Source organism: Dicentrarchus labrax, unplaced genomic scaffold, assembly GCF_905237075.1.
Source record: "Dicentrarchus labrax unplaced genomic scaffold, dlabrax2021, whole genome shotgun sequence".
Taxonomy (NCBI): domain Eukaryota; kingdom Metazoa; phylum Chordata; class Actinopteri; family Moronidae; genus Dicentrarchus; species Dicentrarchus labrax.
The window spans coordinates 23891123-23916444 of NW_026136711.1; the positions used below are offsets into that span (position 1 = coordinate 23891123).

The following is a 25322-nucleotide window of genomic DNA, read 5'->3' on the forward strand; positions in this document are numbered from 1 at the left end:
AAATGTAGTATATAAAAGGTACTTCAAAGTAAAAAACAGAAGAACTTTACTCAAACTTCTTTTCAAACCATATTATTTTCATCATACACTAGTGATTACGTACCACAATTTTATAATGGTGCGGGGGGCCTTAAAGAACATCTGTATGCAAACATAAAGTGACTGCAGGAGATGTGTGCCTGGAATTCAACACCATGTAGAGGGGTGAAACCCATGTTAATATCCAACTGCCTCTCAAACATCCGCCTAATTACATCTGATTTCTCTCATCACGCCCCTCGGCACTGTTAAAATTGAAGCATGAAGCAAAGACAAGAGCATGTTCTGCTCCAGTGGCTCAGGTTATGGGAAATGTAGGAGAGAGAGCAGAAGGATGGGAGAGTCTGTGTGCAATCACCCAGTCATCTACACTGGATTTGCATAGGAACTGTAGCCTTTAGAAACCCACATAAATATCGCTTGCTTGCCATTTCCTACCAAATTCAACACACTAGCCTGAGTTTCAATGGTAATGGATATGATGTAGAAGAGGTAGTTTTGATGGGTTATTCTTGCTTCCAAGGACTTGTTTGTGTCTCTTCATGAGTTCAGAATGTTTGAAATCTCAGAATATGTTCATTTATAAGAAAAAAGCTCCAGAAAACATCTGTCAACGTTTTTCTGAGATGACTGTGGAAATCATTTCATCAGAAATATGCTGGATTACAGTGGGTATGTCAGTGGTCATGTGTGGATCTGTAATAGAGCTCAGATTTTTCCTTCTGTATGTATTATAGACTGTTACATGCCTCGATAGTTTGATAATACTGAGTGATGGGCTTGCATCTGAACTGTCATGGAGGTAATTATACTGTAAATAACGTTTGTCTGTGTATGTATGTGTGTCTGTGTGCGTCAGAGGGCTTGACAGCCGAGGGCAGGCAGGCATGACATCAGATTTCTTCCTCTCTGCATAAGCAGCATTAGAGAGAGAGAGAGAGAGAGAGAGAGAGAGAGAGAGAGAGAGAGAGAGATATTGGGGGGTGTTGACATATGATGCATCCTTGGTTGGATTTTGTGCTGTTGAGCAATGAGTCGCTGCACCATAGAGGACATTTATTCAAGGATAATTTTTTTGCCTCATATGGGTTTTGTATACAGGGACATACAGACATTTAGAAGGCTGTAGGGGTGGCTTACATTAAGATGTGTCAGTTTCAGTGGAAAATATGAATTTAATTCAAATAATTTTGGTGGTTCTTTAACTTTTCACATGGTGTCTTCATCAGGTCAAAATATTTATTTTTCTAATACTTTGGTGTATGACCAAATACCTGAAAAGCTAATGACATTCCCGTCATTCTCAGGTGTACTTTGTGTTTAATGCTAATTAGCCAATATTAGCATGCAAACACACACAACTAAGATGGTGAACATAGTGAAAGATTATACCGTCTACAATATACATCAGCAGGATTGCATTGTCATTGTGAGCTTATTAGCATGCTTATGTTAGCATTTAGCTCAAAGTAAAGCAGTGCCTACACCCTCACAGAGCTCATAGCATGGCTGTGGACTCTAGGATTGGGTTAAGCTGGTTGTCATAGAGAGGTATGTTTAAACATGGTATAACAGTACACATTCTGAAACAGTCTGAACTGGAAAGCATTCATAGTTTTGCACTAGGTTGTATACACACAAAAGTGCCTGAAATAGTTACATCTGACAAGAAGACAGTATACTGGCAGCTTTTAGCTTGGCTTGCAATAAAAAACTACTACTATTTAGTATATGTACTTATAAATAGTCTTCTTTACGTGGATGATATTATTTTGCTGTCAGAAAATTAAGAACATTTACAAACATTGCTTATATGTGTTGCTGAGTGGTGTAAAAAGTGAGAGAGACTTTGTTTTCTGAAAACCAGGCAGACAAAGGAATAATTTTCAGTTTTATATGGATGAGAAACAACTTGAGTTTACAGATAAATATAAGTTGTTTTTTTCCTACATGAAAATTTGGTTCACAACAAATATTTTTCATGTCAAAATTCATGTCCCTGATTTAGATTTGATAAGTATTGAGAATGGGGCTTTGATGGAATACCCTTTTGATAATGTTTTTGCATTTTCTGAATATCTTTCTAAAGCATGGGATAGGAGGAGAAAAGCAACATATGACAGATAAATTCCTCAGACTGTATATGGAATGTAGAATACTGGTTATGAACTGGATCAACTGTACAGTGGATAGCACTAACACAGACTTTCATTTTTGTGTTGTATGGATTTGTGTATTGTGTCTTGTACGATGGGTTGGTATTTATGTATTTGTTGATAGATGGTATCAATAGATAGTATGGTTTTACATCCTTTACAGACACAAATAAAATATTTCAACTTAAGCTTATATTAATTCTATTTGATTTTATTCTGAAATGAAATATTAATGTTGAATTGTTACAGTAGCTACCAGATTGTAGAGGCATCCCATCAAGTAAATAAAACAGTATGTTCCAACTTTGTATCTTGCTGTAAGGTGGTGCTGTAACCTTTCATGAAAGCAAACACATGTGAATCACTTGTGATGGTAGATTGCACAGTGTTCCCACGGCGACGACTGTGGCTGAATCTCAAACAAGCAGTTTTCAGGGTTGGCTCTCCCTTCCATCATGAACAGACATACTTTTGATGCAAGTTTATCCTTTTTGTTGGTTGTGTGGGTAGTGCTCTTCAGAAAATGGTGTCAAGTACATGATGTTTCTTGAGAGACACAAGCCCATTAACAACCTGGCTGAGTTGGAGAGCACTGGGCTGATGAGGTGATGGTTCTTGACAGTAAAGGGAACACTAATTAAACCTTCTTCAACCATAAGATAAGGTCTTCAGACTCTGTGAAACCTAGTTCCAATCATGAGGTTTTAGCACAGGGTGTCATAGTATTGTGCAGCAAAATATATGAATAAAAATTGCTTGTCTAACTTTACACCATTTCTCACTCTACTGTTTCTCCTTCACTGGTGGAATATGTGTTTTCTTGATATTACACTTAGTCTTGTACCATTTTGTATTCTCTGCTTCAGGGTAGTAAGAAGATGCCATAAGGCAGTGGGACTGCCTCTGAGCTTTGAGATGCTCCACACCGCCAGCACTCCTGGTACATTTGGTGATAAATGTGGCGTAGCAAAATGCCCCAGAGACTGGAAGGGATAGGATGGGTTCATTGGTTGAGTCTCTGGCATGGCAATCATTCACTCTTTCTTAGAGAAGAGACGGGACGAGAAGAGAAGAGAAAAATATGTAGGGATGAGGCTGTTGAGACAAAGTAAGGAGAGGAAGAGAGCAAAGAGAATGAGCGCTGAGCCCTGTTTGGGGCTCTTTACTCTTTTGTGCTGGGAGAAAGGAGCTGTTTCCAGCTGGAAGTCACGCTCCCTGTTTTGTCACACAGGCCTCCTCTGTCTCCATTCATCACTAAAACACAGAGAGGGTCTGAAGAACACCATTTGGTTTCAAGCTTTACACTGCCGCTGTTGCAAAAATGATTACTATACAAATGGTTGTTGTAGTTTCAACATTATAATACATCTGTCATCTTGGTATTGTTTTTCTCGTTCCCAGTGTCTACTTTATGTGGAGATTCTTGACAACATTTTGACCACAGATGGTCTTTTTTTGCTCCCTATTTCTCCAAAAGCTGTTAGGTAGAAGGTCAGTCAGATCCCGGATTGTAAAAGGGCTCCCTCAACTTTTTCCCCACCTTTGACTATGCTAAAACCTTGATTGGGGAGTGTGGGATACTTTTGGCCTTTTCCTGGGTCAGTGTGCAGTCTGTGCTGTTACAAAGACATGCTGTGTCTTCCTGTGCTGTGCAGTAAGACCAGCAGCATAGTTTGCCACCATCTGCCTAATTATTAGCATGATTGGTGGTGTGTAACGGCTGCTGATCATTCTGGGATGTTGGTATCATGGTGTCTGGTTTCACATCCTCAGACTGTCTTCTGAACTGTTTGAATCAAAATAGTTGTCTGCCTAAACTGCAGAGAATGGCTAGGTTAGTCTTGTTTAACTACAGTAGATGCAGATTTCAGTGCTCTGCATGTAGAGATCATGGAAAAAGATAACTTTTATTTCATCCATGCTAACATGCTAAACTAAGATGGTGAACATGGTATAAACATTATAACTGCTTAACATCAACGTGTTAGCATTGTCATTGTGAGCATGTTAGCACCAACTAACATCTGGCTAACGGTGGCTTTGTAAATTAAATAAATTGCCTTCATAAGTTCAATAGGGCAGAGCTAGACCAAGTTCTCACTTGTGTTTATGAGATGTTTACTGATCCAGTGTAGGCAATCGGCCCTCTCATCACAAACTGATAAAGATTCCAGTCACACATCAGGCAAGGCACAGATATTATTTAGAATTGTATTTTTGAATAGTATTTTTGTAGAACTGTAGTTGACTCAAATGGAAGAAATTGCCCTCTGCCTTGCTGTAATCAGAAAGGTTTTCAGGTCACAGCAGTGCTCAAGTCCTGTGGCTGTGGTGAGGCTGCACTGTAATATGGAACCACAGGATAATCAAAAACATCTATTGATTTCAATTAAGTCTGTATTGTGTGAGGGAGAGAATGGAGGTTAAAGTCGTCTTCAAACCTATTTTCTGTTACATTGTACACCAATGTACTGGAATGACAGTAATAATTGTCTGTTTGTACACCATTGATGAATACAAATTCTGTATCACTTGGACACAATGTCAGATGGGACAAATATGTGTCACAACCTTGTATAGTAGTGTGTGTGCGTGTGTGTGTATGTGTAGTTCAGGCAGGGCTTGGCAGAATATAGCGTGCAGGCAATTAAAACTGCTTATTAATGCTTTGTTAGACAACACTCAAGCTAATCCCATCATATGGCAGGCAGTGATAAGGGCATTTGCTTCTCTCTGCCTGTCTGTCTGTCAGTCTGCTGGGAGCAGATATGCTATCAGTAGCCTGCTGTAAAGGTGAACAGAGGGAGAGCCATGAAGGCTCACTAATATTCTGATTCATTTGGTCAGCTGGAGAAAAACGGATCCTAGGTGAAGAAAAGGCCTTGGAGTGTACACTGTGTTATAGCTGCAGACATTCCACCAATTTTCCCAAAATTAAATAACAAAATGCATTATGTCGATTGTCCTTGCCTTCTACAATGAGATGACAAATAAAATAGTTTTATTACATGACTTGGTTAAGTTTTGGTTATGTTGGGGGGCTTTTTTGGTAAGATGGTTTTGGTAATCTTCTTAGATTATGTAGAAACATTAAAACTTGGGTTAAAATAACAGTTCTCACCAGTGTTGATGTTCGATCCATAATCGTAAGTGCTTTAAACATAATCAGTCATATTTTAACATCAACTCTAAAAATGGACCTATTATTATTATTATTATTATTATTATTATTATTATTATTATTATTATTATTATATATTATTTAATATAAGTGTTTTTGACTGGCTGAGTTTCCCCCCAAGAACTCCCATTAATATACCAATCCAATAATATTTGATGTCTCCTATTACAAAGAGAATTGCATAACCTCACTGCATCTTTCACATGAAACAATTGTGGAATAACACAGCCTTGCAGCTATAAGAAGAGAGAAACATACTCACTCTTTTTTTGCCCCATCGTGTTGCGCATGTCAGCGCCCAATGATTGTGATGCAGTTGGAGAGTGTGCATGCAACTGGCAGCCTTGGCCAAGCTGGCAGGGAGGGAAAACAGATTACCATTTCCACAGTGTGTGTGTTGTTGGGGCCCCGGAGCTGACTTCAGAGTGGCTACTACCTCTGCTAGACTGGAGCTGTCAGAGCTGCTCCGCTCATGTCTGTGTCATCACTACAACTAACACTACCGCGGCATGCTCAGATGAGCAGACACAGACTATATATACGTTTGCATACTCACAAGGACATGCTGAATCAAATGCATGCATACATGCACACACACAGACTCACACATGCTCAAAAACACACATCACCATTATGGTAAGGCTGAGGATGTGTCTGACCAGGTATAAAATCAAGCCCTCTTTGTTTATAAATTTCTCTCTGGTGCTCTCACACACACACACACGAACAAACATACAGAGAAGAAAAAAAAGAGAAAAGAAACACTTTTTGGCATCAAAAATGTGTCTTCTGCTCAGTTTATTTTTAGAGAAAAACTCGCTTTCATTAAGTTCCAGTGTGTAAAATTTAGGAAGATCTATTGGCAGAAATGGAATGTCATATCCATAGGTATGTTTTCATTAGTGTATAATCACTTGAATATCTTCATGAAATTCGCATAGTTTCTCCTACACACGTCACAGCCCATTCTCATTCCTAGGTCATCAAATACAGACGCGAGCATTGTTTGGGAAGTTGCAATCTGCAACTTCACTGCTAGATGCCACTAAATCCTACACATCCAATCCTGTCCCTTTTCACAGATGAAAGGTATCCAGACAGTTAGGGAGTGTGCTTGACACAGTTAATATAGTGTCATTTCTGCTGATTGTGGGCACAGTCTCTGTTCCATCAAGCTGAGAACCTGGAGTAGATGAAGATGATGTGTTGTACTCCCATTCACCCAGCTGCTGAAGTAGTGACTTGGCTAACTGATCAATAAGTGTTCTGTTGAATTTCTCAATTATGCCGTTACATTGTGGATAAGATGGCCTAGTTCGTGTTTTCTGGATACCCAGCAGTTGACACAGGTGTTTCACTAAGTCATACTCAAACTGATGTCCTTGATCTGTGTGCAGCATTTCTGGAATTCCATGCCCACAGATTAAAAAAATCTGGTCTGGCATGGCAAAGAGGTTAACATACTTAGAGAAATAATCTTGAACAACAAACACATACCTGTTGCCACGATGTCTTCCCAAGCCTAGTGGCTCCCTCCTACCCACTTGTTTCCCATTCACCATAACCCAAAGTGTTGGTATGTGATAGCCTGCAATGAGACTCAACAATCAGCTATCTAGCTTAAGAATGACTGATCCCACCTTAAAGGTGGAACCCCAATAAACTTTATTGTATACGGTATTATTTACTGTTTGTACTTTCATCTCAGTTCACAAGCTCTTACTGTACTGTCTTCCCCATCATTTTCTGAGATTCCCAGCAGGAGAACAGCCATATGGTGGCTGGTGCCCAGCTCGCCCATACAGCTGAGCCAGGCATCAGCACCAGCATTCACTACATATGTGGACTGAGGTGTTATTCAGGGAAATGACTGCAGTGGCCTTGCCATTCCACAAAATATCTGGTTGTGGTCTGATGCAGTTTTTTGGAAGGATGTTATTATTTGTCACTCCCTGCTCTCTGCTGTGCTGAGCTTGTATATGCCTGTGAGGAATGATGTCAGAGCCAAAACTCTATACATATTCTGCATTCACAAAATAATTAGTGAAATTACTGAAATGGCACAAAGGCTGTGAGGTAGTTCAGAAAAAAATAACTGGAGTCTGCTGTTACTCTCACATGACACACATGACAATACTTGTGGCAATATTTATCCTGGTTACCCTGCATTAGAACATTATTAGCTGCCATTGCACTGCTCACCTGAAAACTCAGTGGCTAACTATATCAGTGGATTCAGTGGATGTTGTGTTGAACTTGGTGAATGCTTTCAGGGAGTGATAAGGTCACAGCGTTGACACCATATACCTTCTCTGTATGTATAATTTCACAACTAACACTCACATCTGCTTCTTAAGAGTTGTGTGACTGCAATTGTAGCTAAAATAAGGCAACAAGCTTAAAGACGCACCACTTGACATTCAAAAGGCGGAGCCATACAAACAGTGAGACAAGTAAAGCTTTAAAGATAAACACCAAAGGCTACTATTGCATCAATCCAATGTGCTGGAAAACACATATTATATTCAAAGCTACTGGAGGAGATGTGACCTTGGTATGTATTGATAAGACAAAGACAACAATTAAAATGATCCATTAGTGTCTCAAGTATTAACAAATGTTAAGTAGCCAAAAGAGATTTATGTTTTAACAAAGCTCAGCACATTTTGAGATTACTGTGCTTCCCTCTGATGACTGGACAAGTATGTAATACATGTTATTTAAAGACATGTTATTTAATTAATTCATTTATCTCACGTGTATGTGTGCTATTGTTCCCTTTACATAGATTCTTTGAAATAAAGATGCCTACACAATCTATACTCTGTCACTGTGCATTTTGTGACAATTTGGTGGCCATTTGGATTATAACAAATGTAGGCTAACTACTGCATAACAGCAGGGATGGATGGTGCATTATGACTGGGAGGGATTGGCTGTCAGCCAGGACAGCTATAGTGTGTGTGCTGGCACAGCTCTCAGTGCAGGTGTCACAAGGATATTGCTGTGGCATGAACCATTTTGTCAGAAACTATCATCTAAGTTTACAGAGAACATCTCTTGCTATGATGGAGCTGATTGCATATTCATTTGCACTTATGTGCACTAAGCACTAACACTGAGCGGGTCAGTGTCATGCAAAACCATCTCACTCAGCAATGTACAAAGCATATTTGAAGAGCATTCCCATACCTTTTAAGTCAGTGCTGGTAGCTTTTCAAAGAGTCACATCCATTTAACAAATAAAAATGGTATTTGTACTCTCCACAATTCACCACAGGCTTGTAAGTCTTTGTATGCATTTAAAACTGAATGTACACAAATATTGCCTTCTCCTCCAACAGTAAGATTAGCTGACACAGACATTATAATCTATAGGTCTTTATTTATTTTTGCAGATAACATATATTGCAATCATGCTTTTTCATATAACACCATCTAAAGACATTTATTATATTTTTACATTGAATATTTTACATTAGGCCCATGAAACAGCTAGAAATATACAAAACAATATTCTCTGACTAGACATTTCTATTACATTATTATTATCATCATCTTTATTATTACTCTATTCTGTTATTGTAATTATACTTTTTACAGATGAGAGAGATATGTGCTTTAGTTTCTGAGATAATAATATTATTGCAGAAAACAGCAAATAATATCACACTTATTGTTCAACATTTAGACAAAAGAAAAGAAAAACTCAGGTTGTACGGACATTCACAGATACATGTATTACACAGTCCAGTTTACAACATCATTCAAGAGAGAAAACTGCAGTATGGTAACTTTATACAAAATTTACGGAACCCTTTGTCATTGCACATTTTATATCACATATCTTTGAGAGAAAAAAAAACATAAATAAAAGAAAAGAAACGGGACTGATTCAACCTGATTCCTGTCGCATGTAGCTGCCACAGAAGCAAATTTTCTTGATCCTCCTTTATAGTAATACAGTGATATCTGTGGTCTGTCACAAAGTCAGCTTCTATATATATATATTTTATATTGCCGAGCAAACTTGATATGTAATAATAGGTTTTTCTTAATCCTATGAAAAGGAGTAGTTTCAGTGGTGTTGGCCTATAGCATCTGGCTGTGTCCTGTTGTGTTAACAGTGCTTTTGCCGACTTTGTCCTCTGATTGAGCCAAAGTTTCTCTCTTTCTCTCTCCTGGTCTGATATTAAAAATCTGCACTCGCCACAGGATAGAAACTCATCAAGGCTTCTACTAAAATGACTGAGTGAAGGCCGTCACAGTTCATTTACACTGAAAGAAATTATGCTAGCTGAATAGCACACAGAATAGAGGCAACAATTTGGATCAGCTTTCGAGTGTGCCCAATTATGCGTGTGTGTATTTTTTTAGGTTTTCTTACTAATTTGTGTATTCATGTTTTGCTGCTTCTTAAGGTATGTTGGATTAATGGGAGAAACAGTCAGATATTTCATAATAGGTGTGTCTTTTTTTTTTTTTTTTAAATACAGCATTCATTGTTTCAGTGTATAATGGTAGTATCTGAGAGAATTTGGTCACGTCCACCTTTGTTCCTGAGAAGTGGGTTACTAAATAGATATACAAGTAAACGGTTCCAGTCAGAATAGTGGTGGCTATCAAATAAATCCATCGTACAGTCTCCAATGCAGCAGCCACTGTAGATTATTCATTCTCACAGTTTAATATATCGATCAGAATTAGCATTGGCTTACTGCAACACAATGTCTTACCACTTAACTGGTTATCAGGAAAAGGAAAACCTACATTTTCCAAATAATTTCAGGCAGAAATAGTATGCACAGTGCAAACGTGAGATTTCTGTATTGGCTACACCTATTGTTAGAGGTGGTAGTTTACAGATCCAAATTGTGCTTGTAGGCGGATGCTGTCTTTACTTTACCTACTGTACCCTGTTGCTCTTCAAAGAGACAAAAAGGGATGTTTGATTTAAACCATATATAGTCAGCAAGTCAAATGTCTGCACCAATCTTTCAAACTTGAGTATGATTTTGGTCCTTCTCACTCTCACATATAGAAAATGACCTAAAAATGATTCTACAAAAAAGATTCAGACAACATACAAAGTTATTGTTCTTTAGAAAACAAAGAAACAATTATAACAGTCTCTTGCTATATATCCTATGTAAGTTGTTTTTGCTGTTGTCACAAGTTTCAATCGAGCCAAAAAGATGTTGGACGCTTCAAAATTCCATACTATCCTTGTGCTTTTCAAAGGTAGCCCCAGGCATGGGTGGGTAAACATTTCAGGTGAACTGCAGGGTCTTGCACGGGAGTGATAGTCTGGCTAAATTATATTTTACACATACAAGCAGATTTGGCCTTACCTGTTGCACATTCCCATATTGTCTTTGCCTTAAATTGGTCAATATTCAATTTTCACTTTACAAACTTTCAAATTGCTTTTTTTTCACCTACTACACTGCATTCATTTTAATGTATTTATTTCATGTACAAGCAAAATGCATTTAACCAATATTTTTCTTTGTACAGTAATTGTAGTTTAATAGATTAATATCTTCAAAGTAGCACAATACTATTGAATCAACGTGGGCCTCCAAATTTAAATTATATATTCAATATACAGTAATTTCCTAAGTCACATTTCCTGTTCTAAAAAGACTAACTTTTTTGCATAATGAAATTCATAATATCACAACAATTTTGCTGGGTAGTTTGTTTTTCCTCATATGTTTTATAACTCTGTATTATACAAATAAACAAACAGAAAAACCCCTAAAAATAACTGTAATCAGGTTGTTCTCACGTGTCCCCAGGAGGTAGGTGAATAAAAGCAGACATGGAAGTCTGGTGGTCGTTCCCAACCTTGATTACATTTCTTCTGTGTAGATCTCCTGTCTGGCCGTCAAGACAGAGAGACAGGCAGAAGTTTCTAGATGTAGGCTTCCTCGTTGGCAGGGTTCTGACTCTGGTTTTCTGTCTGCTGGTCTGGGCCATTTTCCTGAGACTTCACTAGTACCACAGGCTTGATCATCATCCGCAGACGCTGCAAGAGAGAAGCATAGAAAGGAATAGTGAAATTGCTAAAAGAAAATGCACAGATGGTGTTGAAATTACAATGAGACATTGTCATATACCATTAGTAAGGCCCAAACAGCTGCAAAATTTGTGATCAAACCCATAAGCTGTAACAAAACACACCAGCTACACAGCTGTGAGCCTGATGAATGCACAGCCTCAGGCTCTGCGTCATTCTACAAGATACTCTCAGAAAAGACATTTATACATTTTCCCTGATATGATTTAGTTATATGAATGATTACAGCCTGAGATATGGCTGATAAAATAACAAATTGCCAATACCATTCATGACACTAACAAAGGTTTTTTGGGCTTAATTTACTGAACTCACAAAACAAAATCCAAACCCAGGGTGTGAACTACAGGAGAGCCACGGGGGAACTTGGTTCTTCTTAGTAAGACATGAGCTCCCCTGAAAACATGGTTTGTGAAATATTGGGGGGTCTCTAAAATATTGACGATATGCTATTTTTGCCATGCATTTCCATTTTTCTATATCTTCATCATTATGGATTATGCATAAACTTGATGTATGATTTGTGCATTAGGGTGATTCATCACTAATTAATTTAAAAGAAATAGATACTGCTGTTCTTGCCACCACAATATCATTCACTTCAGATCAGAAAATATACATAAAATAAACGTTCCTTTCTCTATTTTGTAATACTATGCATCACGGTACTACAGTGAACTCCCCTGAAAGCCATGGTATAGTTTGCGCACTGATTAAACCATCCCAAACTTCTAAATGTTCTGAACTATGAGTAGTGTTGGACCCAGGCACTGTAGGCATTTATATGGAGTGTTTGTGAAACTAAGCGTCCGCCTGGGTGCAGAGCACTAATCAGCTGGCTGATTGCTACAATTAGACAATCAGCCATCAGCTGGTACTGCAGGATCTGACACCTGCACATCGCCTCTGACAGCCTCTGTTGCACTGCCTGCAATTATGGCCCATTTATTCTGTCAGTGGTGGCTATAAAGCTATATCTGTCACTAGGGACTGTATGGATGTAAGGTTATTATTTGGGGCATTGTGAATGACTGCAAATCAAAAAGCCATTGATTAGGATCATCAGATCAATAAAATGCAGTGTTTACTGAGAACTCAGTGGCTGCTGCAGCAAAAACGCATCTAAAATTGTGTAACAGAACTAATTAGAAACTCTATTTTACTAATCCTTTTTTCTCTGTTCTACTCTTCATGGCAATTTATCATGTCTTTACCCAGCATGCCTATGTGTTTGCTCATTAAAAAAGCGTTGAATCGCAGTTATAATGCACAGAGCAAAATCACATTGGGCTAAGCTTAGAATTTTAACATCCAATGTGAAGAGCCTTCTTGCTGCGAAATTAGATTTCCAGGTACTACTTTCATTTCCAGCCATTATGTAAATGTTGTAAATGTAAGTGAAGATGACATAAATCCTGGATCAGAATACTCATAAACATATTTGAGCCTGACTGTCTGTGAAAATTAACAGTATGACCTTAAATGTTCATTCCAGCTTCCCCCCATGGTTAAAACTGATCTCCTCTGTAAAGTCCTCAGGGCTTCTATGTCGCATTTACATTATCCTCACAGAACATCAACACCGTCTGAAAAAACACCACTGTGTTCTCTGTGTTGGATTTGTCTGTCATGCAGAATGTAATAATATATTTCAGCCAAAAATATTGCATACCAAGTAATCTTCTTGAAACTCTTAACATAGAACCTGCCTCGCTGCCAAGTGCAGATTCAAATTCAAACCACCTAATAGATGAGTGAAATGGGTGGGTAAAGTGATGCCTATGTTCTGGGAAATCTGTGGTTCATATTGTATTTGCATTACACTTAACAAAACTATTGGTATTTATATGCCAATATTTATATGTGTATATAGCAAGTATTCATTGCTTCTGAGCAAATACAGCAAAAAGGTCAGTAAGTGTTATTTAAGTAAACCACATCGACTATTAGACTGAATCCACACTGATCTTACCTCTTTGTATGTGCCTTTGAGTGTGAGGAACATGTAGCCCATGTAGCCAGGGATGAGGGTCATTGAGGAGAGGGCCATGCACCAGCCAACCCCCTGGCCCCAGGCTGGGAACACATATTCACCCATGGTGAGGGGAACCATCTGCACTGCACTAAACAAGAAGACTCCCTGGAAAGGAAGGACAAGAAAATAGATCTTAGCACCTTTATCATCATGCAGATACACACTTAATAATTACAGAACTGCACAACTTTTACCCCAAGAAGACTTTAAAAAAAAAAAAAAAAAAGCTCTTGTTTGTCACTACTTGTTTTGACATTTAACTAATATATTCTAAATTCGAACCTTATACATAAAGAAAAACAACAGAATCACATTTTGGTCATCTGTACATGGAGCACTCACTGATAATAAGGCCAATAATTACATAAAGTAAACATAATCAGGCTGCTTTGGGTTTGCATGCACACAACCAACAAGCTAAGTGATGAGAAAAATCATAACAGTTATTCATATAAAGATTATTATTAATAATTGTCTATATGTAGCTTCACCCGAGACCTCATATGCCTAAATATTGCCCCTGATGATGACGTTATTTTCCCTGTTGGTTGTCTCGGACATTGTTTGTTAAATTATGAATGTTACCAGCAGATAACACTTACAGCCACGATGAGCGGAGTGAAAACGACCCAGCAGGCCTTCCACCACATACAGGGCCTGTAGCCAATCATTTCCTCAATGTTGTCATAGAATTTGTTCACACCTGGAACCGAAAAGATAAAGTAGTTAGTTTTAATTGCCATGTTATGTGATTATAGATGCAGTCCATAATTCATAATCTCAAAAATATTTCTTGTCTGGATCTTAGATCTTGAGATTTAGCTTCCAATAAGTCAGCAACAAGAGACAGAATTTTGTAGCATCGTTTTTAGATGGGAAAACAGCTTGAGGAGACTAAGACATGTATAGTGTGGCTCACCATAAAACCATGAAATTGAGATACACTCAAAGAAGACCAGGAAAAGCAGGCACATTCCACTAGCTGAGTAGTAGTCGAATAGCTTAAACACGTACAGTCCACCCTGCAACAGGAGAGAAGCAGAAAACAAAAGAAAAGAAGACAATAAACCAGATGAAGACTAAGGGGGAAAAAATTGAAGAAGCAATTATAGTATTGGATGTGCAGCACAGTACTAAATCGGTCAAGTGGAATAACATCAAGGGCGAGAGCACCAGCGGCTGTGGCTGGTGAGAGTTAGTGACCGCTCATTGGTGAGGACAGAACTGGTGCTAAGACTTCCTTTTGGAAACTGCGTTACTGTGGATGTGACGAGATCAGACCAATAATCTCCTTGAAACATCTCATGTCTGCCCACAATCCCTTGCAGCTATCAGGTCTTTATGGAGACTAGCTCAGAGGGACCTGCTACAGTTCATCAACCCCTACCCTGTGAAGCTTGATATATTTTATACTGCCTGGAGCAGCGATAAGAGTAACTGGGCTGTGCGTGTGGCATGATGGAAATCCAGTTTGGCAGAAGTAGAGGGACAATGCAGGGTCTTCGAGTGTCATTAGCAAACATGACCTTGGCCTGCAGTGATTCTGTCATTTTTGGCTCACAAGTTGGCAGACACAGATGAATCTTGCCAACTTTTTGCTGACTTTTAGCTCCTTCCCTTATTGTTTTTTATAGTTTCCTTTTGATTCAAATCACAAACAAAACTATCACTGTACCTTGTGTAGCAGTAGCCAGCAGTAATTTTGTACAAAAATGATCAAATGAATGCTAAAAAATACTTTCAAGATCTCTTTTGATGTGCTACACTAACGTCTGACACAGAAAATAAAGAATGTATGCCAACCATGTTAAAAATGTGCATGTTGAGGGATAACAGTAGACCAAAATAATGAAACAAATATTATTTCTATTTTAAGACAAATTAAACTAAACAAATTCAGTAGTAAAATAGCATCTTCATGGTAATATTAGAGTAGATATTTTATTCCTTTGAGAGCATGAATGTGCTCAGCAAATTTCATGGCAGTCTGCCAGTTTAATAAGACACTCTGCGTGCAGAAGCGGTATTTCAACCTTAGAGGAAGTGCATAAAATATGTATTCAGTAATACAATTTTATAGTAATCTACCCTTCAGACTAGGATTCATTTGTTTAAATTAAATGGCCTGATGGTGGTGCTAGCAGAAAAGTCAGGAGGTTACCAAAAGCATTAAGATTGATCCTCTGTGGACCATGAATATATACTACAACTTTCATGCCATTCAAATACCATGCCATGGACCAAAGTGTAGACAAAAGCTCAGATGACTAATCATACACATAAAGAACAGTAAAAACACTGTAAGCACACCATAAAAATACTAGATTTCACAGCAATCTGGCCTATAGCTGTTAGATATCATACCCGGGACCCAAGTGTTGGACAGAGACAAATGAACAGACAAACCAACTGAGCATATCATTATCCTTTCATCCAGAAGAGGGGAGCCAGACGTTGTAAACATTTGGAGCGTTTTTTTCCCCATTTACAGCAGCTATATGCACTATTTTTCAAGCCATTGGAGATAATGCGTAAGTTCTGTACATCATTTGGGGGAAAAAACATGATAGTTGGCCAGGAAAAAATCATCCTGTTGAGCATACATCTTATTCTCTATTTAATTGTACTACTTTAATTGTATAGCTGTCTTTATTATTCTGAAACAGCAACAAATATCACTTTGTTATTCATGCTGATGCTGTATATTAGTGTTTTTGAACTAACTACCCAATAATATCTCTAAAAGCTGGTGGATTATCCAATAAGAAAGACGTATTTACCTGTGTGATGTTGGACAGTCCAATGATGTAAGAAACAAGGCAGACGATTGCGATAAAGATCTCTCTGCGTTTTCGGAGAATATGAGGGAATTCATCAACCAGTGCAGTGATGAAGCCTTCCACAGTGCAGAACTGGAGGGATTGCAGAGTTATATCAAAACTGTGTTACAGAATACAATGTTGCCACAGTAAAACTATTAGGTAAATATCTACGGTTTAGAATTAGCTTTTATGAATGAAATAGTAAGAGTAAGACACATTACAACAGAATCCTGACCCTAAACATGAACATTTCTATTAATTTATTTAATTTTTCCTTTTATTTGTCAAAGGCTGGAACATCAGCACTTTGTTAGATAAATATGGTCCAAAAACACAACTGATACCATTATTTACCGTTAACCACAGTTATTTTTACCTGGCTGTCAATTCCCAGCATCAGCAGCATGGAGAAAAAGAGAATGGCCCAGAGAGGAGAGATGGGCAGCTGGGTGACAGCCTCAGGATAAGCCAAAAATGCTAGGCCAGGTCCTGACAAAAGACAAATATTATAGACACAAAAAAACATTCATTTAAAGGTCCAATGTGTAGGATTTAGTTACTTCTAGTGAAGTTGCAATTGCAACTAACTGAATGTATTTGATGACCTGGGAATGAGAATGAGCTGTGACATGTGTAGGAGAAACTGTGGTGGTCACAAAACTTGCAAAAAACATAAAGGCCCTATCTACTGCCAGCGTCTGGTTTATCTGTTCTGGGCTACTGTATAAACATGACAGTTCAACATGGCAGAATACATGGAAAGCCACCTATAGCCTCTGTATGTAGTGTCATTTTAAGGTAACAATAACACAATAATTCTTATTTTCAGTTGATTATACTCTAATGAACACATACCTTTGAATATTATATTCATTGTCTGCCAATAGATCCTCTTTAAAGTTACACACTGGACCTTTTACCTACCATTTTTAACATACATACTCAGAAACTATGAATGTAACTGTAATGCTAGATGAAACCTAACATTTCCCTTAGAAGAAAAAAGTGTGAGTGCTCAATGTCAAGCTTGAGTATTTACATAGAACAGAGAGTTTTGCAAAATGACTGAGCATTTTTTTTCTAATAGACCCAGATATCAAAACTGACATATAGTGACAAGCTAAAACCTTCCCTTTCCAAATGACAGAATAACATCAAGCAATTTCAAGGGCAAAATTTTTGCACAGTCGTAAGTATCTCTTGCTTGTGCCTATTGTCACTATTGAGTTTCAACATTGATTGCAATTACCTGAGGCTGCCACATCAGCGATGGGTCTCTTTGTTACATTGGCCATGAATCCCACGATGGAGAAGATGACAAAGCCAGCGAACATGCTTGTGAAGGAGTTGATGCAGCAGACAATGACAGAATCTCTGTATGGGAGAGACAAAGCACAAGGCAGCCATTGTCACGCCTATATCAATTCCTTATCAACCCGTCACACATTGTCGAGAGGCATGGGGGGAAGGGATGGTGGAGAGCCATTTTGCATCCTGCAGTAACTCAGCAGCTGAATACATTTATATTGACCTGTTATTTTAAAATGGCAGTGAGCTCCAGCAGTTTAAATAGTTTGAACCATAGATGTATGTAGGTGGGCTGCAGAAAAGTGTTTATCTGACAATGCGTCAGAGGCAAACCAAACGTCTGTGCCTATGAGTGTAAAAGAGAGGGTAGAGCCAAAATAATGAAACAACTGATGCAGCTGGGGGCTCAAATACTCCCAAAATAGAAGGTACAGCAGACACTATGTTGCCAGGAAACCAAAAATAATCCCAGGAAGAAACATTTGCAGTCTCCTTTTAAAAAAAAACAAACAAGATGTGAGTGACCAGTGCTAGACATGACAATTTCATCAAAACAATTATTTATTTCATGTGGACAATCAAACTGAAATGTAACACATTATAATCATCTACCTGTATACGTTGTTTTTGAAGGGATTGTAGCTGCCAAGAGCAATCAGAGAACCTAATCCCAGCCCGTAGGAAAAGAAGATCTGAGTGGCAGCATCCAGCCACACCTGACACACAAAGATTATAAATAAGATGTAAAATAAGCAGGTATAGACATAAGTTAATGATTAATAGAAATTTAAAAAAAGACATTTTATTTTCCTATTCATATGACCTCTTTTGTCATTTTGATTCTATTTAACTGATCAAGCTATGTACACAAATAAACCATGTCTCTAAACCTTAGGCAAGAACTGGGAACACCACTTGTTCCGGGAAATTCTTACACCTAAGTGCTGTCTTGTTACACTTTATTCAATCTGATGCACTCTGATCCCATTGCATCCCATCTGGATCAACTTAACTCACTAAGATCTTGCCTTGTCTCATGATGTCTATCCACACCTCATCTAGCTTAATTGGATGTTCTTTTTCAGCTTAAATGATAAGTCATTTATTCACAATTACTACGGAATAAAATGTGATATCAGCAAAAATTAATACAATCATATGAGTTTTATTTTTCTGGACAAAGATGTATTAGCCTGAATATCACTGGCACTTCAGCCTTTTCAACAGCGTGAGACACTACAGTGTTCTTTATTATTACCCTGAATCAATATAATAAATACAAATGTACATAGCCATCATAAGAGTTCAGCTTTTCATAAGCTTGTTGCTTTGCTGCTCAAAGGAGAATACACTAATAGCAATGTGTTTTTTTTGTGTCTGGGCACTAATAGACATCCTGTCTACTATTTTGCTGTTGATGCAGTTAAGAGTGATTGTCAGACATTATCTGTGGGTGTTAGTTTTAATACTGTGCACTCACTGAGGATATATTTGGACAAGATTGAGCTATGTACACCTCTTAATGACTAACTACAGTACTCTTTGCCTAGATTCAAGTACAGAAAGTACAATGGCATTACCGTAACCTGTAAACCGTCTGTACAACACATTCCGACTGGGGCTCAGTTTATCCTCTGCAGCCACCTTTATTTTAGTGGTCAATAAAGTGCTATACGTATTCCTGAATAGGAACAGCTTTTAGTCCTCTAGATCTGCAGAGTGAGAGAGCAGAGGGTGCAGACAACATACCTCAGACTGCTTAAGTTTTTCAAAGTCTGGTGTGATATAGAAGAGGATTCCATCGATTGCACCAGGTAGAGTGACGCCACGGCAAAACAGGATGAACAACATGAAGTAAGGGTATGTGGCTGAGAAGTACACCACCTGTGGGACACAAAATTGTTATTAAAAAAAAAGAATTAAGCCAAAACTAACTAACTTATCAGTGATTAGTGAGCATTATTTTACTTGGAATATTTATCCTGGAAGGCAACAAAACTGCAGAAGAAGTGAGAAGTTGTTCAACTCATCATGAACAGTGTAACAGGACTGTGGCACCATCCCCACAGCACAGTGCAGCACAGTGACCTAGTCAGCCATTACCCCAGAGGCAAGATGACCCTAGATTGGTTTGGTTCAGCACACTCCCAGTGCAGTATTTCCCTCCTTATCTGAACTAATTTTGCACTGCACAAAAGTCAACACAATTCAGATCATACATGATAAAATCTACTGAATAAGAAATGAACCAGCAGAGATACTGACATTGACACTGTTATGTATATAAATCAATAATTATTCTACAATGATGAATCTACCATTCATAAAGGGTTATGTGAAGTTATGTAATCCCTTCATTTGAACTATAGTCCAACATGTCTTTGTGCCAATTCTATGACCTTTACCATTAAGATGATGCAAATTCAGTTCACGATGGATTTTGCTTTTCCATTTTGTTTTGTCTTTGTCCTCTTCTTATACTTACTTTGCCAGTCCAGCTGACCCCCTTCCAGATACAGAAATAGACGAGCACCCATGCAATGGCTAGTGTAATAGCCAGTGGGACCCTGACCTCCCCAGGCTTCTCCAGACCATCGGTCAGCTGGTGCATGTTACGTCTGCAGGGAAGGAGTAAAGTGGTCTTACTACAACGCACAAATGCATCCTTGATCTCATACATGCAGTATGCATGGGTGCACACACAAAAATGCACACACGTGTCTGGATATTCACAAAGACCCCATTTCCTCGCTTTCTTTTCTCACCCCTAAAGCTTTTTTAAGACGCCACAGTCAAAGAAAGTCATGCACGCATGTCTACACGCAATTTTTTTTACACCCAGTTTTTTCCCTGTAGGCTTTTTTGAGGCCCTTTATTGTATGTGCACAATTTTTGTCCTTCTAGAAGTATCTGGTGATAGATTAAAGGATTTGGTTAACTATTGGATCCTCAGATCTAAATGACCACAGCAGACTCCAACCCTGATTCGCGCAGTATTGACCATGTTCTTTCTGTGTGGATTTAATCTGTTCACAACAAAGCAGTATCCCTGTGATCTTAACAGACTTGTGTGTGGAGCTTACTCCCAAAACTCCACCACTGCACTGGTGAGGTTTCTGGTGTCTGGGATGCTGTAGTTGGTGTAGCAGCGGTCTGTGTTCCAGGGATTGCCACAACTCTGCCATGGCAGATCCTGAAAATTAAAGGGGAAAAAAAGAGAAAAATCACAGAGACAGCTCTTTTTACTTGGACCACTCTCCCACCGCCGAGTCCCATTCTCTCTGGCTGTCGAGCAGCCAAGACCATGATACTCATTGAGATTTCATGCTTTTCTCAGTGAGTGAATGCCTCATCGCCAAATGCATTTATCAATACCTTGTGTAAGGCACTAATTATGTGGGAAAGGAAGTAATAAATGTCATACCCTGTTAAGGTCTGTGCACCCTTATATAAGAGGTGCTGGCAAACAGAACCTACCACATAACTAAAAGGGTTACTATGTAAAAAATTCAACCTGGGCAAAAAAAAAAAAAAAAAAAAGAGAGAAAGAAATAAAATATGTCCTTTGTTCTGATTTAAAGGGACACAAACATTTTTAGTGAGGAATCAAAGAAACTTGACTACTTTTTGTACCCTAATTCTTCAAAAGGTATTCAAGTCCTATTACATTGTTTTATAAGGAAACAGCATGAATACAAATGTCAAATACTCACAGCAGTGAAGGAGTTGTACAGATAGTAAATAGCCCAGGAAATGATTACAATGTAATAGATATTTAGCCAGAAGGACAGAACAGCAGCAGCCAGACCCACACCTGAAACAATGGGAGAGTAGAGGTGTAACGTTAAATTGTGCTGAAATATTTCTGTTGAAATAAAATGAGAATAATGATATACATAACAATCTTATGGAAGCTTTGGTAGTTTACGAAGAATACATCTTTGCCCTCTTTTATGCAGTTACAAAGATCCCCAATTTTCGACTTCGACTATTCTACCTGGCCTTCACGAAGCCGGTTAAAAAAACAAAAGCATAATTTAGGCCTTAAAGATACAGTGAAGTGTATTTTACCTTTGAACATGGGGGCCAGCTTCCACACTCCAAGCCCTCCAATAGAAGTGTACTGACCAAGAGCCGTCTCCAGAAAGAACAGGGGCATGCCAGCAAATATGAGGGTCAAAAAGTAGGGAATCAAGAAGGCCCCTGAATGAGAGGTGAGAGGTAAAGGTGTGTAAGTGAAGGTGAATTATAAACTATTAACATTCATTATAATCCACATAAGATATTTGGTAAAAGGAGTATTTGTTTTCAAACTGCGCCCCAGATCACCGTGCAGGCTTTCGCTTGTGCGCATTTACGCACGGCTTAGAGGGTGTCAATACACTTTAGATTTATTTTAATTGAAAACCTCCGGGTAGCAAACAGGCAGGTTTTGATGTCGAGATCTTTGCACTCCTTTTGGTGTACTGATTAATGGAAAATTGCCAAGAACTCCTGTTTACCTCCTCCGTTTTTGCCACATAAATAAGGAAATCTCCACACATTTCCGAGTCCAATTGCGTATCCGACACAAGACAGAAGAAAGTCAAATTTTCCACCCCACGTTTCTCTCTCGGGTAGCTCATTTTTCGTCTTCTGCACTTTCACCACCAACGTTTTGGGTTTGTCGTTTGGCGTGGTGGTGGGCGCGTCGTTCACCGTCTCAGTTAAGACGTGTCCGTCAGAGGCTTTGGTCCCGTTGGTGGCCATGGTCACTGTGCGTGTCGGATAGTCCTGACCAGTGGAGAGGAGGTTTCAGCACCGGTCCGGGCAGACGGCAGCTTCTCCGTCCTGTAAACCCAGCTCCCAGATAACAGCCGAGTGGAGACGAATAATCGGGGTGATGAGAGGGATCAAGAGCAGAAGCAGGGCTAGCTTAGTAGAGGTCCAGAGACCCTGAAAGCATAAACAGACAAGTATAGAATTAGAAACAAATCTAATATGTCAAGTAAATGATAAAATGTTACTTGTTCCTCAAGCAAACAGAAATATTTTTAAAATGAATGTTAACTGTTAATATGAGGGATTAATTTAATTTTGCTGCCTAAATTAGAATTAGATTTCAGAAAAAAATCTGTAATTCTGAACTTCAGTTCAGTGAAGGTGGAATTATTCCCCTCATTAACTGAATACTTGTTTTCTGGACGAAAACACATTTTTAAGAATAAATATTTGGCCAAACCGCTTCTTTAGGTGGGCATTACACTGGCCTGTGCTGAAAACGAAGTTTTATATTACTGGTAAAATGTGATTTTACACGAGTATTATGCATGCATCAATTCTAATTGCATGACATTTCTTCAGGGGTGGAGAGAGAAAAATGTGCCCCTAGATCCGTGAACCCTACGGGATCAAATAAAGACTTCTCATGCAATAAGAATCACTTTTAACTGCCTGGAGTGAATGCATGTTAGCAGAAATTTAGAGCCTGCTTTTGTCCTTGATTCATTGCGCCCTAAATTCAATGGCCCACTTCCTACTGCTCCGGTACAAGAGAAGAGCAATTAAACACATTTAGGAGTCAGATGCGACGATCATGTCTAATGAATCACCTGAAGAGACTAATAACTCACTGGAGTTTATGAATACACATTTTTATCAAATATCTGCAGGGCAGAGTTAAAATATTCAATATTTATTTTATTTTCTAATTAATTAGTATTAATGCAAACAATTAGCTGCATCGTTTAGAAAACACGATTTAGTAAAGTTCTGCATTAAAAAATGTACATTATTTCATTTTTTTGTTTATTTTTACTTTTTAAATTACAAAATGAACATCTGCTCGTGATAGTTGAACGAATGAAACGTGGAGCGTTCTCTCCGCGCTCTTCATCACCCCGTGTGCGTAAATGTGAAGCGCAAAACGAGGCAACATAGTACCACATCTTTTGATATTTTATATTATCATTTTATCTCCAATCTGTCGATAATATTCCATGTTCATACTTCAAAGAGACACCCATCCTCAAGACAAATTAGGATGTAGTGAACAAAGAATTATGTGTACTTTTTTTCCAAACAGATTAACATTAACATATGACACATTCAAAACATGTGACTGCAGGACTGAAGGATCAAATACGTTAATGACCCTCATGTTACCCCACCAAGTCTCTTGCGTGAAGTGAAGTGCAGTCGCACATCTTCGCACAATGCCAAATTCAGCGCATCTGCATATGCCAAATTCCTCAGTAGTTCTTAGTGTAATACAATAACACACAGACACAAATCTATCCCTGATATACGTAAAATATAGACGGTATAGCAAAATACTTACAATACAATCCTTTTATTATTTCCCCGATGGAAAAATCCGGATTTTAAGAAAAGTTACTTCCTTGCACTTTTAGAATCAAACCAAGGTGAAAACTTTGCATCCGACGAAAGCGAGCAAATATACGATCCTGAGGGGTGAGGATGGTGGACAAATGCGTCTTTGAGAGTGAGGTGCTGTCCTGAAAGGAGTGGTGCTGAAAGAGAGGAGGGGAGAGAAGACGGGGAAATGAGCTGCCGCCGTCTGAGTTGAAGCGAGCAGGGACGTAACATGGAGCGCAGGATCCTCACTCTCATCTACATAGCGTCAATGTCACCTCAAAGTCGACCCTCCCCAACTCCAACATTTCCACCACTGAGATGGCAGCGGGTTTGAGAGAGTAGCATCCTCTTGTCTCAGGGTTTTATATCCTTACTCCTGCAGCTTTTTTTTTTACATCATCAAGTTCTCTCTCTCTCTTACTCTGTCTCTCTCCCTCTCTCTCCCTTTCTGACTCATTCAAGGGCCAGTTGATGCATAATATAGACATCTATGGGTTACTTAACATTTTGACAACATCATCTATTTGCCTTTGCTATGAGTGTCTAAAGATAACTAGCTTCCACCAAGTTGCCATGCATAACAGTGACACTATTTTCATTTTCTAAACTTCCATCCAACCAAATTTGGGTTAAATGATGTGAAACAGTCTGTGTTAAAAAGTCCATGCTATGGGTAAAAATAAGTAATGCTGCATCAAATGCAGCCACTCCAAAGTAACAGATACAGGGGAAGATGCCAGCGGTTGCTCTAGCTCCTGGCAGAACATGATAAGAGGGTCCCAGCCAATAAAGGGAGTCAGGGTGTGTGAGATAAATTGAAAACTGTGCCTATAATCTTCTTAGCCCGCTGTCTTCCAAAATGAAATACCCTTGTGGAACATCCCAAATGAGCAGTCTTAAAGCAGACTTTAACTCCCACATCGAGATAAATTATTAGGGTCTCACTGGGAGATTAGACTCTCGCAGGGTTTAACAGTTAAAGTTTGAGTTGTGAAAATGAGTAAGGATTAAACCAATGTTAGTACGAAAAAACTACATCTGATTTTGGGAATGACAGGTGCCTGACTGATGGAAACTGTGATGGTGATATTTAATTTGTCCGGTATTTCGTTTGTCGTAAAGCTGTCAGGTGACACCTTATCATGAGTTATGATAAAATGCTGATGCCAAAGCAGCTTCATTTTAATGTCAAGTGGCATCATATGCAATGTCATGGCTTATGTCACTGTTATGGATACATGAAATGCTGGAGTGTGTCAAAAATGTCAAACAAATACCCACCCACAAACAAATAATCATTTCTTCTCCTTTTCCATCCCTATTTCTCTCATGTCACGCTTCC

At 38.6% G+C, this 25322-nt stretch overlaps 1 protein-coding gene across 1 annotated transcript; it reads right to left on the bottom strand.

Annotated features, from left to right (window-relative positions):
• Positions 1-8741: 8741 nt before the first annotated feature.
• On the bottom strand, positions 8742-24349 carry slc6a1b (solute carrier family 6 member 1b). The gene is made up of 15 exons (XM_051415172.1): positions 23943-24349; positions 22126-22558; positions 21695-21826; positions 21337-21437; positions 20707-20816; positions 20109-20241; positions 19373-19507; positions 18236-18339; positions 17565-17689; positions 16692-16804; positions 16274-16405; positions 14413-14515; positions 14096-14196; positions 13431-13598; positions 8742-11407 (listed from the first exon to the last, which is right to left on the bottom strand). Exons 2-15 carry the CDS (start codon positions 22370-22372, stop codon positions 11294-11296), a joined length of 1818 nt encoding a protein of 605 aa, XP_051271132.1. The 5' UTR covers positions 22373-22558; positions 23943-24349; the 3' UTR covers positions 8742-11293.
• Positions 24350-25322: the final 973 nt, after the last annotated feature.

What these genes read in the sequence shown, in the direction of transcription:
- slc6a1b (XM_051415172.1), bottom strand. Translation starts at nt 22,372, where the DNA reads ATGGCCACCAACGGGACCAAAGCCTCTGACGGACACGTCTTAACTGAG. An exon ending in GCTGGCCCCCATGTTCAAAG is followed by an intron (nt 21,438 to 21,694) that starts GTAAAATACACT and finishes CCATTGTTTCAG; the next exon opens with GTGTGGGTCTGGCTGCTGCT. An exon ending in TGCTGGGAATTGACAGCCAG is followed by an intron (nt 16,406 to 16,691) that starts GTAAAAATAACT and finishes CAATCCCTCCAG; the next exon opens with TTCTGCACTGTGGAAGGCTT.